The sequence below is a fragment of the Marmota monax genome, unplaced genomic scaffold (assembly GCF_021218885.2).
Source record: "Marmota monax isolate L192 unplaced genomic scaffold, Marmota_monax_Labrador192_F-V1.1 WCK01_AAM20220418_F8-fsc00148, whole genome shotgun sequence".
NCBI lineage: Eukaryota > Metazoa > Chordata > Mammalia > Rodentia > Sciuridae > Marmota > Marmota monax.
In genome coordinates, this window is record NW_026693034.1 from 1,695,262 (window position 1) to 1,722,204 (window position 26,943).

Genomic DNA, 26,943 nt, shown 5'->3' on the forward strand with positions numbered 1-26,943 from the left:
TATCCAAAGGAAAGAGATGGCAATATTCTTTTTTTTGGATAGCATGCCTTTATTTTATTTGTTTACTTTTGTATTTGATGCTAAGGATCAAACCCGGTGCCTAATGCATGCTAGGCAAGCGCTCTGCTGCTGAGCCCCAGCCCCAGCCCAGCAATATTCTTATTTAGTCACACAGGCCCCAGAGCACTGTGACCCCTGCATCAGAATCACCCCAGCTTGCTGGATAGCAATAAAGAATCCCAGCCTTGAGGTAGCATCACAATAAACTCCTTCATTCAATACTGACATTCAAAACAGGCAAGAATTGCTGAGGCAAGAATGAGATATCACGAAATGTGAGACCTGACTTCACTATCGGCAACACTGATCAGACTTTATCTTTGTCCTGAAATGGCCAGGTTTCTGTGCAAAGTCCCTCAGCAAAATTGACCATGAGGGGACACAGATTCTCTATCCACAAATGTGAGCCCCCTACTGGGATGTCATTAAGTCCCCACAGAAATGTTGACAGTGATGTGATAGCCCAGGGGCTGGTGCTGTGAATAAAGCCTCACAGGCCCAGGCAGGCCAACTTTTCCACAGACAGTGGCCCATGCTGGGTGAGTCTCCTGCAGCCTTCCCTTGCTCTTGGCCTTCTGTGCGTAATGCAGTGTTGGGTCCAGAGACAGCACACTTCCTAAGTCTTTAGAGCTGCGGGCAGACTCCAGAATAGAGACCACACAATAAAACAATTAGGAGGCTATAGAAATCAGGTCCCATGCCCATTGAAAAGGTTTGGGTGAGAAGAAAACTTTTGTTTTCCAATTTGAACCAGTGGCCTTCAGGACAGTGCAGTCAGAGGGCAACACATTGAGGTGCGTTTTCTCTGGGTGCATGCACTCCCTATTTACGTTCCCCATGTACTCCTTCTTAACTAATATTTTTGGAACACTAATACACACTAGCAGGCATGCAGCAAGCTCTAAAGCAGGAGTTCCCAGATTGTTTTCTGGTAGATCCCATCCATCTGCTGCTACATCAGCCCCTCTCTGTCATTCCTCTCTGGGCCAGGATTTTATAGTGAGCAGCATTCTCCCCCTCTTTGGGGAACTCAAGGTTTCAAGGCAAACCTGAGGCTTCAATACTCTTCCTCATACACAAAACGCTGGGGGGATCCCTTTGTGATCTAATGACCACAAATTCACCAGCCTACAAAAGTTTAGGAAAAACCCAAAACCCAAACCAGTTTGTTCTTACACATAGACCTTATAGCAAGTAAGTTCAATCCTGATGCTTTATTCCCACCTAGCAAAAACTTAAACTCACCACACCCTGTGCTTATTATCAAAGATGCTCCAAGGCAGGGTTGCCAAACTAAGGCCAAGGGCCATATCCAAACTGCCAGTTTTTGTAAATCTAGTTTTACTGGCACAAAGCCAAGACCATTTGTTAACATAGTTCTTTGGTTAATGTAGCACTACGACTGTAGGGCTGAGGTTTAGGGCGCTGTTAACAGAGACTTTATGGCCCACAAGATTTAATACCTGGCCCTTACAAAAAAAGTCTGCTGAGACCTGCTCCCAGAACACTGGTGCATAGCCACTCTACTGTAAACATATCCGAAGATGACTATAGGTTTCTGCATCTGTGCTCACCTTAAAGTCTATTTCTGGGTCCTTACAGCAGGAAACACAGTTTGCTATTAACACTATTAATATCATTAAGCTGCACACAGACAGGATTACAAACGATACAGGAACTTCTGTAGTAGGTGCCTCCCCTAGAGAGAGAGAGAAAAAAAAAATAACATTAAAAACATATACATTCCAAAATCAATCTTAACTACTGATACTTTCTTCTAGATATAAAAGGGACCAAGGGTTAATAAGATATGCTTAATTGCTTATGATAAAGCTGATGGTCAATCCAGAATAGAATTTTTTTTCTTAAACTTTATTTTACAATAATCTTAGATTTAGAGAAGAATTGTAGAGAGAATTCAGAGTTCCCACATACCCTTTGCCCAGTTTCCACTAATGCTCAAATCTTACATTTCTGTAGTATATTCATCAAAACTAGGAAAAAAAAACATTGGCATAACACTATTAATGGAGCTTCAAACTTTATTTGGATTTTACAATTTTCTCCACTAAAGTCTTTTTTTTAATTCCAGGGTTCAATAAAGAATACTAACACTGCGTTTAACCTACATGCCCCCTAGTCTCCTCCTATCTCTGATTTTCTCAGTCTTTCCATGTGTCCCATAACTTTGATACTTCTGAACAGCACTGGTCAGTTATTCTGCAGAATATTCCTCAACTTGGGTGGTCTGATGTTTTCCCAGGATTAGAGAAAGTTTACAGTATTTGGGAAGAACCTAGAACACCACAGGGGTGAGATGACTTTGTTCTTGCATCACATCGGGGGCACATAACTTGTTCCTAGTGTGCTGAAATTTGACCATGTGGCCAGGTAGTCTCTCCAACATACAGTCTTCTCTTGGCAGACTCTCTGCCTTACAAGCAGGTCCCAAAGTCAAGTGCATACCCACAGAGAAGGAAAGTAAGCTAGACTTTGTGGAGGGAGGACTCCTGAAGAGTTTGCAGACATGTCAAAAAAACTACAGCAGGGCTGGGATTATAGCTCAGTGGTAGAGCGCTCACCTAGCACATATGAGGCACTGGGTTGGATCCTCAGCACCATATAAAATAAATAAATTAAATAAAGGTATTGTGTCCATCTACAACTAAAAAAATGTTTAAAAATACTACAGCTACTAATAAATAGGTACTTGAGGGGAGATACTTTGTTATGTAAATACTCTGCTTCTCCTTAAGGTTTTGCATACCCACTTTCTCATTCACCTGCACATCTTGCCTGCAGTGATTGATACCAAGATGTTTTAATGCAGATTTTCTAGGTCCTTCATTCCTTCTACATTTGTTATTTAAAACCCTTCTGTAAGGAACACTTGTACTTTCTCCTCCATGTATTTATTTTATCCCATCACTTATACAGCTTTTTACTCCTGGATGTTTGTCCTTGGGGTTAACAATCCAATATTACCATTATTTATTTTGTGGCTCAAGCTGCTCCAGCATTGGCCACTGGAGGTTCTTTCAAGTTGACTGCTGGCTCCTTAGGTAGTGCCCCATCCAGTTCTTTTGAATCCAACAGCACTTCACTTTCTGGCCAGCTTTTGCCCGACCTTTCCCCCATGCCTGTTCCTCTAGGAGCTGGCGGTGGGTGGCTGCCCTCCCTTCCTCAGATTTCCTCAATGTGGACGCCATACTCAATCTCAGGGCCTAACGGTCTCATTAAAAGGACTCTAGAGATTTCTGTTTGAGAAACAATTTGGCCTCAAGCAGACATTTTTAAGTTACCACTTTCAAAAACTATCTATTTATTGGTGTTTTTCTTTGAAAAGTCCAAAGCTCTGTGCTTTAAATAAACTCTGTATTCCAATGGGAGAAAAACTCTCATAAAATGAGGAAATCAAATCACAGGTGGGAAGGTGAGATGGGTTTGCACAAACCACAGAGAGGAAGTAAGTCCTAGACGTGGGCAACCACAACTGAAACCCCCAGGTCCCAATGGCCAAACCAAAAACCCAACCTGAAAAGGCTTCTGGTTGCAACTGTCAGAAAACTATGAGGAAGGGTGCTTCCCCTCTATACTGCCAGTTTACGACATCCAGAGACACATAAGCCAATCAATCATCTGCTCCAAAAAACATCAACAGTGACAGGAGTGTCACCATACATTTAGACAGCTTACCTGAGTATACACCAAGGAGGAGGATAATTAAAGGTTTGGGGTACTTGGTGCATTTGGCACCTCCATAGCACATCCCATGAGTTTTCATTTTACGGTTTCCAAAGCATTCTAATAGCTATCTAGCACTCGACTTAAATGAGTAGAAAACTGGAGGAACTCTAAGAGGCAGGTAGGTACCTATTATCTGCTTTAGAGACAGGTAATTTGGAGAGGTGGTTTCTCAGCACTGACTCAAGGCATGGCAGGAGCACTACCCAACAATTAATTTACCATCACAAATTCAGCCCAATTATCTGATGCCTAGAACCTCATGGAACTTGAACACACATGTAATTAACTAAAGACTTGCCCATGAGTTCACTTCTGGATTAAAAAAAAAAAAAACATTCAAGATCCACAGGTGAAAAGAAATGATGACCAATGTCCAGCTCCATCGGGGATTACAGCATGCTGGCATCTCATTTTGTCACTCCTCCTCCAGTGTCTCGTCTCCCTCATGTGCTTTTATACACAAGTTTCCTCATATTTGTTTGGTTACCCAGAGGTTCAAGTCAAGGGGAAAGAAAGGCTAGACACTTAAATCTTTCTCTCTCTTTACCAATTGTTTTAAAATATGAGTTGGTTCACTAGCATTCTGTGGCAGTTACCAGTTAGGAATGTTACTGATATTGTTTCAGGAAATCATTATAAGCTGATGGATTTAAACTACCTGATGGGCTTCAATCCTCTTGATATTCTTACTGATGCTCATGCCAGTCCATCTTTGGCCAGCAAGACCTCTGCAAAGTTCTGCTCCCAAGCCCTCTGCCAAGATCCCAGGAGACTTGGGCTGCATTGTTTCCTGATATGTTCCAGGCTCCCCTTTTATATTTTCTGCTACAGACAGAAAATCATTGTCAATCATTGGGGGGGGGGGGTCTTGGTTTCTTTGAGAATGATTTGCTTATTTAAGACCCCAGCCTTGGGCAACAAAGATGCTTATTCACTGCTGGCATCACAAGAATTGTAGAAAACAATTTGACATTGTTTTGTAACACTGACTGTTGGTATCAGTGTGGTTTAAGAAGTTTCCCTCTTATAGTGTATGAGTCTGTCTTCCATTGCTATAACAAAATATCTGAGGCTGGATAATGTATAAAGAAAATGGGGTTAACTGAGCTGAGTTTTGGAGACTGAAAGTTCAAAATCAGATGGCCTCTGGTGAAGGCCTCATGCCAGATGGCATGATGGTGGGAGCACATATGGGAGACATCATGGTGAGATGGAAGTCAGATTCAGGGATCTGGCTCTTGTAAGCACTCTTAAGAGAGCAACGAACTCACTCTACAATCCCAGCATCAATCCCTTCTGAGGGTAGTGCACCCAATGACCTAATGACCTCCCACCAGACCCCACCTCTTTTTTGGGGGAGGGGGGTCCCAGGAATTGAACTCAGTGATACTCAATCACTGAGCCTCATCCCCAACCCTATTTTGTATTTTATAGAGAGACAGGGTCTCACTGAGTTGCCTAGCGCCTTACTTTTGCTGAGGCTGGCTTTAAACTCATGATCCTCCTGCCTCAGCCTCCCAAGGTGCTGGGATTACAGGCAAGTGCCACTGCACCCAGCCAGACCCCACCTCTTGAAGGTCCATCACCTCACACCACCACACTGCAGACCAAGCCTTCAACACAAGAACTGCTGGAGGACAAACTACATCCAATCACAGCAGAGAGATACCTTAGATGGATTGGGAGACCATGGCCTATGAATTAAACCATGTCCATGGTTTGTTTTCTAAAGGCCTACAAGCTAAGAGGAGCTAATAATTTACATTTTTGAATAGCTGTTTAAGAAAACACCAGAAGTATAATATTTCATGACCTGTGAAATTCATATCAATAGCTGGTTGCATGCACACAAAGACAAGACATCACTTATTTCCTGATGGGAAAACACACATCACCTTGGAAACAGTAAACCCCAAACAAACAACAACAGAGTATCAAACCTGAACCGATTCGAATACTGATGTAGGTGGCAGAAATAGAACAGCATGCTTTAAAAACTACCAATGGATATGGAGATTCCTCAGAAAACTTGGAATGGAATCACCGTTTGACCCAGCTATCCCACTCCTCGGTCTATACCCAAAGAACTTAAAATCAACATACTATAGTGATGTGGCCACATCAATGTTTACAGCAGCTCAATTCACAACAGCTAGGCTATGGAACAAACCCACGTGCCCTTCATCAGATAAATGGATAAAGAAAATGTGATTTATATATATATATATATATATATATGTGTGTGTGTGTGTGTGTGTGTGTGTGTATGATGGAATGTTACTCAGCCATAAAGAAGGATGAAATATGGCATTTGCTGATAAATGGATACAACTGGAGATTATCATGCTAAGTGAAATAATACAATCCCAAAAAACCAAAGGCAGAATGTTCTCTCTGGCATGCAGATCTAATGCACAGTAAGGCAGGGAGGGAGGGAGAGAGAAGAACAGAAGTTCTTTGGATTAGACAAGGGGAATGAAGGGAAGGTGGGGGATGGGAATAGGAAAGACAGGAGAATGAACTGGACTTTTCTATGTTCATACATGAACACACCACCAATGTAACTTCACATCAAATACTACCACAAGAACAGGAAGTTATACTCCATGTATGTATAATGTTAAAATACACTCTACAATTATGTATAATTAAAAAGAACAAATAAAAAATTTTAAAAAATGAAAAAGTTAAAAAAAAAAAAAAAAAACTCACCTATCACTGCAATACAATTGGCAAAACACAGCCTTCACTGAAAGACCCCTGGGGAGAAAAACCTGATGAACTGTGAAGAAAGGGGAGTGTCAGACATTAAGAGACTAAAAAGACACTCCAACTAAGTGCACTGTATAGATGTTACCTCAATCACAACTCAAACTATTAAAAATCATGACATTTGAGATGTTGGAAAGCCAAACACTGAATAATTGACCATGTTCAGGATGTAAGAATCATTTCTCCTAAGAATGTTAATGGTAACATGCTGACTTTAAAAACATAATCCTTATCTTTTAGAGACAGTGACCCATGTAGCGATGTCTGAAATTTGTGTCAGAATAGCACAAGAGGCACAGGGAGTAGATGGAGTTCGGGCTGGGTGAAAAGTATGTGGGAATTCACCATGTTCTCTATCTAGTCTTGTAAATGCCTCAAGTTTTCCTTTTATTACATAAACAATTTTTCCATGCATTAAATAAAGTTTAAATAGAAAAAGGTAGATATAACAATTTGCAATCTATATTCTTGCCTGCTCTTAATAAAGTGTTTTAGCTAGCCAGGACTGCCACAAAAGTAACACAAAGGGGGTGGCTTAAACAAAAGAAATTTATTACCTCACATTTTTGGAGGATACAAGTCCAGGATCAGGTATTAGCAGGACTGGTTCCTTCAGAGGGCGATTTGTCCTGTGTCCTCAGGCTACCTTTTACCTCTGCAACCTGGACTCCAGTTCTCCAGTAAGGGCTATGGTGACCTCTCTCATCCTCCCAGACCCATCTTCTGTCACTTTAGTCTTACATCCCTCCCCTGCCAGGAAAACTCTGCCACTGGTCCCTCTTCCTCTTGCCCATTGTGGAAATCATCCCTAAAGTCTTTTAAAAACAGAGTTCCTGCCTTTGGACCCTCAATTACTGCATTTCCCCATCAAAGAACTGACCACTAGCTTAAATGTGTCTTCCCCTCCTGGGGTCAGGGACCAGGCCTCTGTGATCCACCACTGTGAGCCCAGGCCAGGACAAAAGAGGGAGAAAGACAGCAACCAAGGGGAACCACCAAGGAAGGGAGATGAGCAAGAAGGCCAGAGACCAACCATAAGTAACCCACCAGTTAACAAATAAACAGGCTTTCAGGGTCAAACAAGATAGATTATTTTAGTAGCACTCCTTCAGTAATTTTATGCCCTTACTTGGCAAGGATTTTCCACTAACATACACTGTATTGCGGTAATATCAGTTATTCCCCAGGTTTCCAGAAACTCCCACAACATTATTTACCCAATTTGCAATTTCTTTTTAGCAACTGTTTTCTTTAAAAAATAAGTTTTTTAAAAAAGTAGATTTCCCCAACCTGTGTTCTCCAGTGATGACAGGTATTCATCCACAAGCCCCAACTTCTCCACCCTCACTTCACAGAAGCTATCAGAGTAGTTATAGTCTGGGCAAGTGAAGCAAGAATCCAAAGGCACCCACTTCTCCACGGAGCCCCAGGGAGTGATGGGCTTAAAGACAGCCCGTGCAGGAGCAGGGCTCCTCTCCTGGTGAGCCATGACCTGTGGCCTCCACTCCAACATTTATTTTTAAAAAAGGAACCTAAATTGATGCTTCTAAAACTTAACTATAACTTTGTCTGAACATTATGTGTTTGAGTTTACTAGTGCTGCTGAAACAAAACACCACAGATGAGGGCCTTCAACAGAAAGTAAATGTCCCATAGTTCTGGAGGCTTGAAGGTGCCAGCTGGCTTGATTTCCCCTGAGGCTTCACTCCTTGCCTTGCAGATGGCTACCTTATTGTATCCCCACATGGGATTTTCTTGTGCACATACCTGCTATCTCTTTGTCCAAATTTCTTCTCTTTCACTATTATTACTTTGCAGCACTTGTGATAGAACCTAGCACCTTGCACATGTTAGGCAAGGACTCTCTCTCTGAGCTACATCCCCAGTCCTTTATATTTTATTTTTGGAGACAGAGTCTCACCAAGTTGCCCAGGTTGACCTCAAACTTGTAATCCTCCTGCATCTGCATCCAAGTAGCTGGGATTGCAGGTGTATGCCACAAAGTCCCACTCAAATTTCCTCTTTTCTTATGGACCCTACTGAGACTGGATTACAGCAGCCCACCCTTATAACCTTGTTTTAGCTTATTCACTTCTTCAAAGGGCCCTACCTCCAAAAACCAGTCGTGGTCTGAGTTGTGGGGGAGGAGGACAACAGGGTTCAGTCTGTAATACTGTGGTGAATTTATTAATTTAAGAACGCCATCCCAGCCGGGTGTGATGGCACACACCTGTAATCCCAGCAGCTCAGGAGGCTGAGGCAGGAGGACTGGGAATTCAAACCCAGCCTCAGCAACTTAGTGAGGCCCTAAGCAATTCAATAAGACCCTATCTCTTTTAAAAAAAAAAAAAAGAGGGGCTGGGGTAGTGGTTCAGTGGTAGAGTGCTTGCCTCAAATGTGTGAGGCACTGGGTTGATTCTCAGCACTGCCAATAAATAAATAAACAAACAAACAAATAAATAAAGGTCTGTCAATACCTAATAAAATATTTTTAAAAAAAGAAAGAAAGAACACCATCCCACTGGATGGGAATCCCTTCCTGATAACACCAGGAATAAGCAGACATTGCCTTCCTTCCTGTCTTCCCAGGACATGTGGGTGTGGGGATGACTGTAAGGCCGTGTATAAAGTGCAGGTAATGGGAATGTGAAGCTTCTATTAGGTACTTTAACATTCAGCTTTTTCATTTTGGGCAGTGCTAGGGACGCCCTGAGAATGCTAGGCAAGTCCTCACGCCAGGTACTTTACACAACTCGTCTGTTTTTTGTTTCCCTAGACCTTCTCACCTCAGGAAATTTGTACAACAGAACCTTGTGCCTCCTTGAGAATTAAAATTTGTGAGGAACTGGGGGTTTAGTTCAGTGGCAGAGGGCTTGCGTAGCGTGCACAAGGACCTGGGTTCAATTCCCTGTATTGCAAAACCCAAAAAAACAAAACAAAACAAAACAAAACCCACCAATAAATATAACTGATGCTACCAGACTTAAAAAAAAAAAAAAAAAAAGGAAACTCAGTAAAATAAGAGAAGCTAAGGTCCTGACATAAAATCTGCCTCTAAAACACAGTTTGGGCCTTTAAAAGAGAAAAGGTTAAGACCAAGAAAACCATTCTTCTACCGGCTTGAACAAGTAGTTTTGCATCCCAGAGACTTAGTCCACCACTTGGGGAAAAAACATGGACAATCATCAGAACACACATTTTTATTTATTTAACACCTCAAAATTATAAACCATCTATCATAAAGGTGCACTGACTCTTAAGTTACTGAATATCTTCCTTGCTCTTAAAGTAACAATATATCTATTTATGATAAGATCAAATAATCTAAAAGCTCCCTAATGTATTCTAATATTAGAAAGGGAAGGGGAAATGAACATAGCACTAAATATACTCGAGCACGCACAACGGCAAACAGCACACTGATGATCTGGTCGATGAATCAGAGGCTCTACAAAGACCCTCAGCAGAAGACCAGCGGCCTAAGAGAACAACTTCACTATGCACTAGCTAGTTCAGAAGTGATTTCCAAGGTCAGCCAGTCTAATTGTTCTCTCACACTCACAGAAAGGTTACATAATTCAACTACTGATGAGTACCTGTGAATGAGATCATTTTATATGAAACTGGTTTCTCTCGGCCTAGTCCATTAAAATCTGTTATCAAAGGGCCAGTTCCCTTGCACTTTAAGACCACTAATTAGGATGGGAACTACTGCAGAAGACCTAAGATAGCACAATTTGGCCAAGAGAATGTCAGGATGACTTCTGTTAGTCCAGTGTGCCCCATACCTCAATGTACTGACGGGACTGACGGTCTGTAATCTAGAATCTTAACTCAGCTGATGGCACAGCTGAGGTGCAGAGTGACCCACAGCACTTACATGTCTGTAACAGCCTCCAAGCAGGATCTTTCTCTAAAGCCAGTTTGGGAACGGGAAGCTTCTAATCCCAGAAGCAGAAACTCAGAGCCACTTTCCCAGGACTTCTTCCCCCACAACTGGTCACGTGGAGTACCCCTAATGTCTGGGGGAAGGATACTCCCTTTCATGCAACTGCCCACTGCAATCTGGAGAAACGTGTGGGTGACACGACGGTCGCACCAGATCCTCCACACTGAGCCAATCCCAGGTCTACACTGTATAGCCAAGAACAGGGTAGAGGACTAAACATGTGCGTTCATTTCCAGGCAGGGAGTCCTAAGGATCCCAGGAAAACATGTTTGCCTTTCTCAATAAATTTCCTACAACATCTTGCCAGGACCTGTGTCCTTAGAACCCTTCCAGATTCCTAAAATCTAACATAAATTCTTGCTAATCTGATTAGGTAATGTGTCCTTAGTTTTCTCTTTAGCAAAGAAGCAGTTGTGATGCTGATGCAGCAGAAGGTGGTGTGGCCATCAGGGATGGGAGGCCTGGAGAAGGACGGGGGTAGAATTCATTGTACTCCTCTGTCCACTTGTGTATGTTCAAGTCTCCATAATAAAGTTTTATGTATTATGTTCACAACTAAAGCCAGATACTGATCCTGATGGGGTTCCAGAGCACTTAAAGGAAAGATCACCTAAGGCTTCCTATTTGATGCTTCTACTGCTCTGTCTTTATATCATAGAGAAAGACAAGCCCAAAGACAATGTAACCTAATATAACTGTTTCTAGATACTCAGGACCAGTCATGATAAAAGCCTACAAATAGTTAGGAGGGTAAGGGGAGAGGCGTGTCTCCTATTGCTATGGTTGCTCAGTCTGCCTACTACGGAACCTATCAGTCCACAAGTCCCACCCTTCATCCATTCCTCCAACAAACCTCTACTAAGAGTCTTTTAAGACAGGCACTGCTATTAGTTCTGAGAATACAGAAGTGAAAAAACAGTCCCTGCACTCAGTTTACATTTTCATGCAGAAGACAGATAACAAGATTATATATATATATATATATATATATATGTATATATATGTGCATATATATAGTACCTCAGATGGCAAGAAGCACTATGGAAAAATGAGGAAAAGCAGAGATTACTATTTTACAGGAATGAGCAGGAAACATGTTTTGATATTTTAATAATTCACACAAGCAATGATGGTGATTTGGTCCAGGGCGTTATGAAATACTAATACTTAAATGGTGATTACCATGTGCCAGGCACTATTCTAAACTCAGGCAATTCTACAATAACCTTTGAAGAAGGTAACCATTTTAAAATGAAGAAACCAGGCAATGGAGAGGCCAAGTAACTTGTCCAAGGTCATAACACTACCTGCTGATGCTCAGAGGGCACACTCTTCTACTCCATGAAGGGCAGAGGGCGGGAGGAGGAAGCTGGCAGCGCCAGGACTTGCCAGCAGATGTGAGGTGGAAATGAGGGAAAAGGGCCAAGGAGGAAACCTCCAGTCAGTTCTTTAATCCTGTGCTCTGAGAAGAGTGGACTTTCAAAAAAAATCACCCAACACTTGAGAAAACCTCTTAGGTAAAGGACAGAAACCAACATAAACAGACATGAAGGGGTAGGACAAGAAAAAAAACTAAAACAAAATAACTATGATATTTTCAGAATTAAGAGGAGATACTACATGCATGACAAGAGAGACACCATTTAAAAAGTAGGGGAGCCGGGTACAGTGGCATGCACCTGTTGGTACAGTGACTTGGAAGGCTGAAGTGGAGGATCACCTGAACCCAGGAGTGAGTCCAGCCTGGGCAAACAGTGTGACCCATCTCTAAATGAATGAATAAATGAATGGAGGAAGCTCCTGGCAATTAAACATAATAGAAAAATACACACAGTGGTACAGAGAGACAAAAAGATCAACAGAAGTAAAGCAGAGTCTCATTCTAAAAAATCCAACTGATAAGTTTTAGAAGGAAAGAACGAAGAAAAGGAAGAGGAGGCAATTCTCCCTAAAGGGGTATGTGTATGTAAACATAAATAAGAATTTTCCAGGGCTCTCAAGGTGCAGTGTCTATGTTAATGAATGTGATAAGTGGAAAGAGACACCTACCAAGGCACAGTTTGACAACTTTTCAGAATCTAGAGAAAAGTCTAAATGCTCCCAAGGAGAGGGTAAGAAGATGACATAGGAAAGGAATAGGTCAAATGGCCTCTTATCTCTCAAAAGAACATAAAAGTCAGTGAGAGCACACCATTCCAAGCCCAGAACAGGGTCCAGAGGTTCCAGGACAGACCAGTCAAACACACCGGAACTTAGATCCCTGCCCAACACTATGGGACACATTAATGATGTGCACACAAAAATTAAAAAAATGGTAACAAAGGGCAAATCCAGTGAAAACAAAAGATGTCAAAGAAACTTAAATCATCAGAAACACCATAGGGTCAACTGGGAATAGTATCTGTAGTCATAAAAATAAATAATAAACCTTAAATGATGAGAAGTTAATCAAAACCTCTAAAACTATTGAGCCAGGTCTGGTGGCACACACCTGTAATACTAGCAACTCTGAAGGCTGATGTGGGAGGATTGCAAGGTTGAGGCAACTTAGCGAGACCCTGTCTCAAAAAAATATTTTAAAAGGGCTGGGACATAGCTCAGTGGTAGAGTTCAATCCCCCACAAAACCACAACAGAAAAGGGGAAGTACATATCCGTGTGTGAATGTATAAACCATCTTCTTCCACAGTAGAAATTTAGTATTTAATTAAACCAAGAGTGGTGCAAGCATGTAATTTAGCAATATGGCTAAAACAGCTGCAGGACACTGTGGCTGAGGATCAGGCAGAATCCTAATAGCCAGGACAGGGAGGGACAGTATGGGGAAAGGGGCTCACTCTTTTCATTATAAGCTCTGGAAAAGTATTTAACTTTTAAAACCATTTAATGCATTATTTGACAATTAATATAACTTTCAAAAGAGATAAGAGGATGGGAAGAAGGGAAAAGAAAAGAAATCCAAGGAGACAAAAAATATTTAAGGGATGTGACAAAGAAACAGCCGAACAAGAACGAGGACGGAGGGTGCTGCGGAGGCAACAGGAGCACACTGTCCTGGAAGACAGAGAACGGCTGTCTTGCTTATCTATTTATTTATTGGTAGCAGGGATTGAATTCAGGTGCACTTAACCCCAGCTGTTTTTATTTACCTATTTATTTTTAAACTTTGAGACAGGGTCTCGAGAAGTTACTTAGAGCCTTACTAAGTTGCCAAGGCTGGTTTTGAATTTGAGAGGATGACCTTTTTAAAAGGGTCATGGAAAGAAATATGGTGATCAGTAGTAAAAGGACCATAAAATTATTCTATTAAAAAGTTATCCTTGATAACTAGGATAAGGTCATGTGGAAAACAGAGATTCAGTGAATTGTCATCTACTTACTACACATGCGAGAGGAAGGGATGAGAGCCAGGGCAGCTGCTGCTGACCAAGCTCCAGAATGTTGCTAGAGCTTAGAAAGGAAGGGACAAAGCACCCAGATCAAGAAGCTGGTGTTAAGAAGCTGAGAAAGAAAAGGAAAATGGCATTTGCCTACTACTGCACATGCCTAATTCCTACCTGCCTGTGGACCCAGAAAGAATATACAAAATACCTGCAGATGAACACTGTTCCTGCGGATCACAGTAGTTAGCAGAATCTTAAAAAAGGGCCTGGCCCCCCCACCTTCTGCTCCAAAACACAGATAAATTGATGGTGTCTAAAAGATTTTCCATGTTTACAAAAGAATGTTTACATGTTTATGACTATATTTCTTAAAAATCAGAAAAAATTCTTACCACTTTTAATTAAATGCTGTAATTTCATTTCATTGGTGGAAACTAAAGAGTTGTACATATGTAACAGCCAGGCATGGTAGCACACGCCTGTAATCCCAGTGACTCAGGAGGCTGAGGCAGGAGGATCACAAGTTCCAGACCAGCCTCAGCAAATTAGTAAGGCCCTAAGCAATTTAGCAAGACCCTGTCTCAAAATAAAAAATAAAATGGGCTGGGGATGTGGCTCAGTGGTTAAGCAACCTTGGGCTAAATTCCCAGTACCAAAAAATAAGATAAATAAATAAATAATAATATATAATAATAATTATAAATATATACAAATGTGGTTTTTTAAACTTAATTATGGAGGTTAGCATTTTAGTTTTCAATTTTCAAAATGAACTCTTCTTTAATTCTTCAAGAATCAATTTATGACAGTTTAAAATTTCACCTCTATACTTTCAGACAATAACTAGAAAAATACATATCTAAAAGAGACTGATTGGAGTTAGGCTACATATATCACACTAACAAGAGTGTCTTTAAAGTATGAGGTGGTTCCCCTGGAGGACTGTTTGCTAGGGTTCCTCATGCCAGAATTACCTGACTCTACCTGCCATATAGGATTGCACTGTTAACTTCTCTGGTCTCCATTCCTCTACCTGTAAACTGGTATTTCAGCGTTAATGTTCTATGGACAAGGATTTACAATGCCAAAATTTTCTAAACCTACCAAGTGTCTTTTGGGCTAACACTGGATCTTTTATCAAAGTTAATTTTATTTTCCGTAAAGAAAACGAAGTTAAATTACAGATTTCTGGATTGCACTGCTACAGCAGCCCTCTGTAGAGTTCCCAGGGACTATTTTGGTAAGTTTGTTATTTTCCAGTGCTTTACTAACAATCAGCACATGGGTGTTGCATTTTAATAACAGTCTGAAGTAAAAGTCAAGTGAGGCTCTGCTCAGTAACTGACAGGCTGTAACCTTGAGAAAGAACAGTTGCTGCCTACAAAGACCAGCTACCGGGCAGGTAGGAAGAGAAATCTCCTTTTCAAAGGAGCACAGGTATAATTTATTGAGGGTTCTAAGGAAGAATCTGTAGTGAAACACTTAAAACTTAAATTTAGCAGCTAATCTTTTTTTTTGAGATGGGGTCCTGACAATGTTGCCCAGGTTTGTCTTAAACTCCTGGGCTCAAGCAATCCTCCTGCCTCAGCCTCCCAAGGAGCTAGGACCTCAGGCACTCACCACTGCCCCCAGTTTTAGCAGCTAATTTGAAAACGCCCAAGAGATGACAATACATGAGTTTTGCAATAAAAAGCTGAAACTACAAAATTTTACAATTACTAGTTGGTTAAAATAGATAGTTTAAACATGCAAACGAACTGCAAACTCATCCTCCTTTCTTAGAGATATACTTCACATAAATAAAGATTGTAAGCCCAGCGTGGTGGTGCATGCCTGTAATCCCAGCGACTCAGGAGGCGAGGCAGGAGGATTGCAAGTTCAAGGCCAGCCTCAGCAATTTAGCAAGAGCCTGTCTCAAAATAAAAAAGGAAAAAGGGCTGGAGATATAGTTCAATGGTACAGTGTCCCTGGGTTCAACCTCTACTACTGAAAACAATAACAACAAAAAAGTTGCAATTACAGTGTATCAAACTCAAGTCTCTCTTCAACATGGCAAAAAATAGTCCATATTAAGGGAATGAACTTTGAACACGAATTTGAAAAGGGGAAAGGACATAGTCCTTTAAAATTAAACTGTAGTTGTTTAACTTAAATAAGGACAACTTCTCTCAAGAAAATACTATCAGAGTGGACTGGGGCTGTGGCTCCGTGGAAGAGCGCTTGCCTAGCATGTGTGAGGCACTGGGTTCGAGTCTCAGCACCACATATAAATAAATAAATGAAATAAAATATATTTAAAAAAAAAAAAAAAGAAAACACTGGCAGAGCTGCTTATAACTAAATTCTCCCACTCAAGGTATACATGTTGCTAAGAGTGTACTAGTGCATGAGCCTATGATGTTCTCAAACTCAACTGATTATATACTCATTACAATGTAGCAGTTCCTGAGATAAATGGTTCACGTTTTTTAGCTCATCATCAGAATATTTCACACATCAAAACATTCACAGCAAATACATCAAAATATAACTAGCTTTTTAAAAAGCACCTATTGAAAAACATGAAATAGGCTACAAATTCTAGTCTATATCAAAATAAATTAGCTTTGAAAAATAAACAATTTAAAGCAAAATGTTAACAACTGAGGGATGAGGGGCCTTGACAGTTACCACCCACATGAACAGTCAGTGGGGAGTTAAGGATGTTGCTGTGTTACACCTGCTCTAACTGAACTTCCTGCATAGTACAAGGCCTCCTAACTCAAGCTGCAGTGGACTGATGCCTGGCACATCTACACCAGGAGATACACCAGGTCCATAGTGTCATCATCTACTGTCAAGCTCCCAGCTTCCGGTTTTTGGTATTTATACAGGATAGTTATAAAATGTACAGAGGCTATTATTCATATCAACTTCTTGAGGTCAAGCTGAAGTCAAAAAAAGACAAAAGTTACTTAGAGGTTACAGCACCTCTGCTTTTCACAGAGGACTCTTCAGAGCAATGTCCAGGCATGATCATGATCAGCACTACCTAGCATTAATTTTAAATTTTAATTGTTTTTTTTTTCTTTGAACATCCTTAGTTACACATGTCGCAGGTTTCTATTAAATAAATGATATGACTTTATATCTAGAAAATACAGTATTTGTGTTGCAGAGGGCAAAGGGTGGGAGTAGAATAACAGAACAGAATTCTGATTCAAGTGGTTAGTCAGAATCCCAAGTCTATACTTTTGCAAATACCTACACAGTAGATGCTGATCCTGATACAAGCAATCCTGTTTTATAAAACATTCTTCCTCCTGAAGCAGTTACAACTGAAGCAACCCGGGACTGGGTTTTACATCAAAACAAAAGGGTGCTTGCTGGCAGTGGTAAGGGTACAGGTGAAACAAGACTGACTGTAAATTTAAAACTGCTGATGCTGGGCAAAGGGGAAGTGAAGATTCACCATTTATTTTATTAATATATGTTTGACATTTTCCGTGATAAAAATGAAATGAAAAGCTCTGGAAACAAATGGAAACACGTCCACAGCCCCTTGGGAACTTCCAGAGCCTTGCCTTCGGACATATTTTATTGAACTTTGACCAATTAAAGGAGTTGCCTACAATCCCTTTAAAGTATTCCAATGTTGAAAGACTTCCTAAAATAATCCTCTCTTGCTAAAGGTTTAGGCCAAAGAAGTTCCCCTTGCACTCTGAGAAATTTGGCTGTTTGTGGAGAGGGTAAATCAAATCTACTTTTCATACATCTGCTGCTTTAAAAAGAAAAATAATATCCTACCAATATCATCATAATGCAATTAATACCACAAATGTGATGTTCAAAATATATGTGATGGTATTTAAAAGAATGCCAGGGAGAGAACATCAACAGATTTCTTGCAAGTTACCTGTCTCTAAGTGGTCCTTTGTCCCTACAAAATTGTTCCTCCCCCAGTACTAAAGAGCAGACAAAGGAAGCAGAAGATTAAAACTCATTATTTAAGTGTCCCAGGAGCATCGAGCAAACCCAGCACCCAGATCTTGGTTTACAATATCCTTCTCCAAACAAATGAACCAGGGCTCCCTGGAGAAATGGCTGATTCTAGGACTGGGGCAGGGAATATACAAGATGAGCCTGTCACTCCTTGTAATGCCATAAAGTAAGGAAGTACTATCGTAAAAAGAGAAAAGAAAACAGGAGCCAAATGAAAGCGCTCCCAAGGGCCAAGGCTACTACAATTTGAACAACAAAGTAAATAACACAGCACTGGATTACAAAGCCAATAAATATCCATGTGTCCAAATTGATATAAACAGAAGCTTGCATAAAGAAATAAATGGGGGAGAATAGTCAAATCTCCCATACAGAAGAATTCCAAATCATATCTGTAGTTACTTCCCCCTTGGGGTGGAACATTAACTCACATTGTGCAGTGTGCAAATGACAGTTTGGAGAGGGAGGAAAGCTGTCAAACTCCCCCCTCAGCCAGGTGACCAGTGTCAGGTCACGCAGAAAGCATTTAGCACCCTTGACATTACATGATGAGAAAGGCATTTTATCTTTGTGATCTTCCTCTCAAAACCCATAATCCCCATCTAATCATGAAAAACCATCAAAGAAGCTCAGTGGTGGGACACTACAAAACACCTGACCAACACACCTCAAAACTGTCAAGGTCATCAAAAGCAAGGAACAACTGGAGGAGCCCAAGGAGACAGGACTACTAAACATAATGAGGTATCCTGGAGGAGAAAAAGGACATGAAAAAGATACTCAAGTAGGGACTTCAGTTAATAATAATAATTAATATTGTTTCCTTAGTTATGACAAATGTACTACATTTAACGTAAGATGTTAACAATAGGGGAAACTGGGTAAGAGAAATACAGGAACACTCTGTGCTATCTCTGCAATTTTTCTATCTAAAAGTTTTCTCAAAGTTTATTGTATTTTTTAAAGACTACCAAAAATTTTATCAAAACAAAAACACAATAAATGGCCTCATTCCAAATGAAGGCTTTGACTGGTTGAAAAGTCACGTCTGCAGGAGAATGAGATGCTAACTTTCACCAACTCCTTCCAACACACCTGCACACTGCAGAACTCTTTTCTCCAGTACCATCTTCATCATCCTCACTTCTAAGTTCCAATTGGGCATCTATCACTAGTAACATACCATGCAAACTCATTAGAAATACCAATGATATGAGACACTGTCCTTGCAATCCAGATAAAGAGACTTAAACAAAGACAGAAATGGTGGTTCATGCCGGTAATCCCAGTTACATGGGAGGTCATAGCAGAAGAATCAGAAGTTCCAGGCCAGCCTGGGCACTTAGCAAGACCCTCTATCTCAGAACACAAAATAAAAAGGGCTGGGAAATGTAGCTCAGTGGTAAAGCACCCATGGATTTAATCCCCAATAATGAAAAAAAGAAACAATGATAATAAGTAGTGTTTTATTAAGCACAAGTGGTAGACTGGTACAATGACTCCAAACCCATCTGATCACACAGTCTAACAGTAAATTTTCCCTACTTCCATTCCATGTAAATTATCTACAAACCACTAAAACATGTTAGTGTACCAATGTATGTATTCTGTACCTTAAAGAGTCACATAAGTCAAAATTTTAAAAGGATGAACTGAAGATAAATCAAAATCTAAACTGCACTATGTTCACCCAGCACCCATGCAATATCTTGTCCCACAGGTACAGACCCTAGAGTTCACCAGGGTAGCAATCTCTAAGGACTGTTCCAGGACACAGAGCTCAGTAGGAAGCTGAGTCTATGAAGAAGTTAAAAAAAAAATCTGAACCTGGAAAAGAAAGAGAAGAGATAGACATTCACAAATAGGGATGGGAATTTGCACAGAATATTCTGCAAACTGTAAGCAGAAAGCAGATCAATTTTGCTCGTAAGAAAAGTCATACAAGGTGGAGAATGGAAGCAGGAACGAGACACACTACTGCAGATTTGTAGATGCTATGATCTTCCCTGACCAAACTGGGGTTAGATACAGGGAGCTAGGGGCTACTGTGGCCATGGCACATGGTCCACACATCTATTTGACCTGATGGTAACTGAAGTCTTTAAAAATATGAAAACAAACACATACTATATGGTAAAATAAAAATTGCCAAAAATGTCAAGTTTCAGGTTACCACCACCACCATCACCTCCAGTCCCAGGAAGTCAAAGGAACACAAGTCACTCTTGGTAGCTTTGGCAGACAGAAGGCCAGCCCTAGAAGGGGCAAGTAGAATAAGAGGCACTCGCTTGTCAGGATTCAGGCACCTGAGACATTTGGCATCAACAGTTCTCACTTTTCCCACTTGAATCACAATAAAATCAAATAAGCTTTGGGATTGCTGCACTGTGCTAACCTTTGCCAAGAAAACATTTTAAAAATACTCAGGTTATTCTTCTGATATGACTGTTTTCTATGGCAAATAACTGTAATGCCAAGGCATGGTTCCAAGTTAGTCACTTACCATAATTTTAAAATTCCTCACTTCAATATTTTTGCTCCACAGACACAATGATTTTACCATATTTCCCCAGCTTTCTTTTAAAATGGTATCTTCATATGAGGACTCAAAAAAAAAAAAAAAAGAAAAAAGAAAGAAAGTTGAGTCCTCATATGGAATCATAGCAACCCTAAATGTGGCAGTCTGTTCCAGTCCAGAGAGGTCGGTCCAGCTTCTCCTCTCTACAATAATCCTTCCCTCACATCTTAGTAGCACATAAAAATTATGAAGAATAAAGCACAGTCAGTAGACTGCAAAAGTACACAATTTTAAAGGAGAGAAAAAGAAAAAAACCCTAATCTTCCCAAAGGATATTTTCTCAGGGGAAAACATCAGCCTTAGGCAAGTTCTTCCTCAGTCTCACTGCCTTTGGGGATGCTTAATGCAAATATGCAACTGTGTCTGGGATCAAGGAAACTTAGATTGCTCTTGTACTTCTAAGTAAATTAAAACCAGAGACTGTTCACTCGCAAGAGCTTTAGTCATGCTGAGGCCTAAAAACAGGTTTATTATGAAAAAAAGCAGACTGATCTAGGTCATCCTAAAAATTTATAGCATAGTTTCTCAACTTTATATATTCCAAGAAGTAACAATATCAGCTTATACATCATATATAAATCAACCAGATTTATTTATTTCTATTGGTCTCCATTCATCATATATCAACTTATTCTGAGAAACAAAGATTTCAAATCCAGTAAATTCTAGGCATTCCCTGTGAAATAGCTTAATCTCTGAAGTTATACCACCTGCCATTAGTCAACCCTATAACAACCCACCAAATTTACAAAAAAAAAAAAAAAACTGAAGTGTTTAAAAAATCTACATTACCAAGTACATAATGCTAACAGATATGGTGTCTCACTGCAAGACTATCCCACCCTCCCAACATCCCTTTATACAGTAAACATTCTTTTTAATAGTTGAGTGCTAAGGAGTCAGAAAAGCCCAGGAAACTAGCCCACAATCTTAAAGCTAGTGAAGCAGAAAAGGAAGACCTCACACCTAAGTCTAACTCCAAAGCCTAAGTTCTTTCTAGGACATCATGTTCCACCTAGGATTGGTTCACAGATTTACTCTCAACTGCACTGAAAAGTTATATTCTTTTTCTACATCCAGTTACAAGGACTTTTTGGAGAACTCATTTGTTTAACTGTTTCAGAACCCTGGACATCCCCTGTTTACATGACAATGTCTTTTTTATTATATGTACAGTTGTTATCTAAGTGACAAGGCCCACAGGGGACAGAGAGGACCCAAGGACTCTCCAAATTTCAAGAATATTGCATGAACTATCAGCACATTGATATCAGCAAAACAGTAGGAATTTGGTAACTTCAATGCTGATCAGCTACGAAACTGGACAGGCTTCCTTTTACTGTGCAGATGGGCATATTTACTAACACAAAAAATATCATCAAGTAAAAGCAATTATAGCATCTCAACCTAAATCCGATTTCAAACCTTATAGCCATAAATCCTGAAAGAATTTGCCTGTTGAAAATTTTTATTTCTCAAAAACTATTAAAATAATCACAAAAACACATACTTCAGAAAGCAATTCCTTTACTTATATAGAAATCTTTTTCAAGATAAAAGTCTGTTTAAAATGAAAACCAGGGTTTCACAAACTGTGTTTGTGGCTGAGTCCCACCGGCTTCACAGGCTTCGGTGAGGGCCTTTATCTGGAACTGCTGAAAGCTTCCTCTGTACTCTGTGACCTAATATGCCACAGAACAATAGAAGTGGGCTTCCCTGTCTAAGCACTATCCTAATATTAATAAGAAAGTGGGGCTCAGAGGAATGCTTTCACATATACATGATCCTTCTTTATTTTGAATCCCAATTTATGAGGTGAATCCCGGGAATCTTACAAAAGGCACCATCATGTTTTCCAGAGAAGAATTATGCGATAACCATGATCTGCAGGAAAAGACTGAACTATAATCTCAGTATAGTTATTTAACAGTGTGTGAAAACGGTAGACTTTCTCCCTTTATGTAAGCTTCCTAGTGGGACCAGCAAGGTCTCAATCTACATAACAATAAGGGCCTTGCAGCAGAAACATTGGATTCTCAGGAAAAGAGGCTCCCAGACAGGGGCACAAGGGCATTCCATAGCCATGAAGAGGCCCAAAATAAAGTTCAACCAAGAAATGCCTTCTGATCTGAGGGTCAAGGGCAATCCATATATTTACACAGTTTTATTAAGATTCAATGAGTAAATACCTTTTCGACTTTCAAACCCAGAAATAACTCTGGATGACAAAGACACTTTGGAAAAATGAACTTCAATTTAAAAGCTGAATTTTAGTTAACTGCCTCATTTGTTCCCCATACAAATAGGCTAACAAAGGATAAAACTCAAATATTTTTTTCAACCTATTTGTGATAAGCATACTTTTAACACTGCACCATAAAACTCTGCACTTTAGAAAGAATATGACCAAGGAATCAAAAGACCCTATGCAATGGGTCTGTGCTTAATTGAGAAAAGTTAGCCCTATTTTGGTTTGGCGAACAGGCCCCTAAATCATCAGAAGCTTGAGAGTTTCATTTTCAACGTTTAAGTGCTCTTTCACCTCCCATCTATGTTCAAGAGTTCTTTCAGAAGGGGGTTGTGGCTCAGCGGTAGAGCACTTGCCTCTACCCAGTGTGAGGCACTGGGTTTGATCTTCAGCACCACATAAAAATAAACAAACAGGGGCTGGGGTTATGGCTCAGCGGTAGAGCACTCGACTCACACATGCAAGGCCCTGGGTTAGATCCTTAGCACCACATATAAATAAATAAAATAAAGTTATATATATATATAAAAAAAAGGCTAACATGTACACTTTATAAAAAAAAATAAAGTAAACAAACAGGGGCTGGGGTTGGGGGTCAGCAGTAGCGCATTTGCCTGGCATGTGTGAGGCACTGGGTTTGATTCTCAGCACCACGTATAAATAAATAAAGGTCTATCAACAACTAAAAAAAATTTTAAACAAATACATAAATAAACAAACAGAATAAAGGTATTGTGTCCATCTACAACTAAAAGTGTTAAAAAAAAAAAAAAAGTTGTTCTTCTTTTCTTAACCACAGCTCACTAATCGGGATTAGCTCAAAGGTTTCTTTATTCTTCTTGGTCTAAAACATCATGACCAAGAATCTATCCCAGTTCAGAATTAACCTCTTTTAGATGGAAAGACAAATGTCTGTACATCTTTCCCACTGAATTTAACTCTAGGTACCTATTTTTCACATACCATACACCTTAACCACTTAACTCTAGGTACCTGTTTTTCATATACCATACACCTTAACCATATACCTTCTGGTCCAAGAACCAGAAAGAACAATCTGCAAAAGTTGCTATAAATTATCAAGTCCTTCCCTGTGCTTTATTTATGTCAAGATATGATATTTCTCCTTACAGGTTCATTTTCCTGATTACTTTGTTTACAGTAACCCAACAAAACTCAGCTTTTATAATTTATGCCTGCATAAAAGAATGGAATAAAAGACATATTTTTATAGGTTCCTATAAAGAACTTGTTTGCCAAAATGTACAAATATTCAACTAAGTGCAAAGTCTTCTGGAAGCTTCTTGAATTCCCTTGACATAAAAATACTCTGTATCCACCATCCTACTTTAGTGCTAATTGTGAATTTCAATAGCAATATCCTTAAATATCAACATCACTATCTTTCCACATAATCTTTTATAACTTCCCAGGTACTTTCTGAGACATGTACCTGGGCTGCCTATACACTTTGGACAACACTCTTATGTACCAGAACACAAAATTCATCTTACAAAGATTTGCTCTAAGGTAACAGCAAAAATTTGGTGCTACTTTATACAGTACACTAACATTCAAAGGCACTCCTGGTGTAGCTCTGGAAGCAATTACATATAGTTTTCACTGTAGATTTATCTAACAAATGTGTCTTTACTGAAGGCAGAACTTCCACATTCGGCAGCCAATTAACATTATTCTAAAATAACTCCTGACTCAGGAGTAATATTCCATTAACCACTAGGATACTTGAGGAAAACTGGGAAAAAAAAAAAAATCACACAAGCGGAGAAATCTAAGACCTGGGTTTGCAGCTCCAACTACAATTTAGCTGTGTCACCTTGGGTAGGTCATTTGACCACCATTCTTCAATAAGATGAAGAAATTGGACTCAATTTTATTTAAGGTTTCTTCCAACACTATTTTTTTAATCTATCAAATTTCAATTGCTCCTCATTGCAACAATAATCAGTAGACAAGCAAGGCAAGTTTGCCTAGATATTTTTCCTCCTTTAAAAAAAAAAAAAAAAGTCCAACTTGAAATGCTTTCTTGGGTTGAAGCTTTTTTTAGGATAATAAATCTCCAAAATGCAAACAACATGAAGAAAATGTGGAAGGGGGCGGAGAAAAAGGAAAATCACACGCTGTTAACGCTAAAATAGAAACTTCAATTACCCTTAGGCCAGTTTGTCAATAGTTATTCAAAATCTGCTACTCTAATCACTGGCTTCCTAAAATAGAAATATTATCGTTGTTTCCTTCTCATCCCCTGGATTCATTCCAAATAAAAACTACTAAAATCAATTTACAACTTCAGAACAAGTTGCAGGGATGAAAGGAAACTCGGCACAGCTCGACAAGTCATTTGCATTTAAGTATGATGAGAGCTAAGAAATGGTTCTTACAATAAGATGTGAGAAATGCACAAGAGGCAGGTGACATCTGGAAAAGGAACAGAACTGTCGTGAAGGGAATAAGCTGGGGACCTTTAGGCAACAGGTCCAGAGCCGGTACCGCAGCCTAGTGGAGAGGGGTCGCTGGCTGCCACCTCTCCCGCCGCTCTCCCCAGCCCCCACGGCACCGCCTTGCCCCCGCCCCCATCCCACGCCCCTGCGGCAGAAATCTCCCTCATGATTAGCGTCCCCGGGCCTCCTGCCCTCCGCACGCCCTCTGATCCCTCCGCGCCGAGGCCAGACCCCGCCGACCCGCGGCCCCAGCCTCGCCGCAGCGGCCCCGCAGCCCCGCGCCCGCCGCGGCCCGCTCACCTGCACCTGTTTGCGGAAGTGGCGCGGCCCCGGCACTGCCGGCGGCCAGGAGCAGCAGCAGCAGCAGTAACGCCGGCGGCCCCGGCATCTCGCCCACGGCACAGCCCCCCGGGGCCGGCTCTCCGGTCGCCTTCCGTGGGTCGGTCCGTCCGCCAGTCAGTCGGTCCTGCCTCCCTCCGCTGCCTCAGAGACACCCGCGCCGGCTGCTCCTGGGCACACGTTGCTTCGGCCAAACCTCAGCCCGGCTCCTAGTCCGCACCCGCCGCTCCGGCCGCAGAAACACCATCCTGCCCGCCAGTCTGCGCCGCCGCCGCCGCCGCCGCCGCCGCCTCTTAACAGCAGCAACGGCAGCCACCTTGCGGAGCCGCGGGCCCGGGCAGCCGCGATCCTGCCGCCATGATGGGCTGCGTCATGTGACGTAGCACGGAGGCGGGACGTCGTGACAGACAGCCCGACCAGCCATTCGTCAGTACATATCGGCCCTGGAGACCCGGCCCCTCACCCTGGAGGAGGTGGCGAGGTGGCCGCCGGTGCGCCCCCTGCAGACCGAGAAGTGCGTGGGCAGCAGGTAATACCGACAATTATTTTAAATTTAAAAATACAGGAAAATATAAAGAAGACGATAAAAATCCACGCAAAATTCATCCTGATTTTCCTCGGTATTTTGTGACACCAAAAAATAGTCCTGTTTTGTTTTCTGCCTTTTTTATTTGTCAAAGCCGTCTTAGGCTTTTCTCCTTAGGTTGACCTACACATCCTATCAGCCTTCTGAGCGCTTTGGGCTTTTTATTTCAATTGAACGAGAATTCATCACCCACTGATTCTGCTCCTGAGCTCAAGCTGTTCCTTCTGGCAGGAGAGCCCTTCCTGTCCCCTCTTGTCCACCTGGCAGAGACACTTTTCCTTTCATCTGTCAAGACACACCTGAAGTATGACTTCATGGAGGAAGGCTCCTTGCCAATTCCCGGGATGAATGACTGGCATCTCCTAGAACCGTGAACCTGACGTCATCCTATCCCCACTGCCATGTTTTATTGTTCCTGTGACTGAAAGTTCCTTGAGGACAGGAACTGTGTCTGATTCAGCTGGGAGTTCCCCAAAGCAGGCACAGGACTTGGCTTGGAGTAGGGGCTCTTTAAAGAAATGGTGCCAGGTCCTGGTCCTGGGTGCCAGGGAGAAGCATTCCCAGGTGAGGCCAGAGCCATAGTCTTGCAAAGAAAATAAAGAAAGCACTTTCTAGGTTATCTGTAACAGAGAAAAGTGCTGGGGAAGCACATGTGGTCCAATGTGCACATGAAAGAAACTGATTTGAATTGTATCAGGTAAGACTTTACCAACTGGAAAGGGAGCCTCCCCAATAGAAACATCCGAAATGCTAGCTGTCCTTTGTGCTAATCCAGAGCAGGACACAGACAATGTCAGGGGAACATTTGTTGTATGATTGAGGAAAGTCAGTAAACATAT

The 26,943-nt window shown here is 41.1% G+C and overlaps 1 protein-coding gene across 2 annotated transcripts in view; it reads right to left on the bottom strand.

Moving 5' to 3' along the window:
• Lmtk2 (lemur tyrosine kinase 2) overlaps positions 1 to 25,882 on the bottom strand; it is a 90,007-nt gene extending 64,125 nt beyond the window's left edge. Inside the window, exons 1-2 of one of the 2 annotated variants that reach the window (XM_046453684.2) lie at positions 25,486 to 25,882; positions 1,635 to 1,759 (exon numbers count right to left, since the gene is read on the bottom strand). In XM_046453684.2, the coding sequence (XP_046309640.1) occupies positions 1,635 to 1,759; positions 25,486 to 25,567 (207 nt within the window). In that variant the 5' untranslated portion in view covers positions 25,568 to 25,882. Of the gene's footprint in view, positions 1 to 1,634; positions 1,760 to 25,479 lie in introns of both variants that reach the window. The other variant, XM_046453683.2, reaches the window with a different exon arrangement.
• Between the last annotated feature and the right edge of the window lie 1,061 nt (positions 25,883 to 26,943).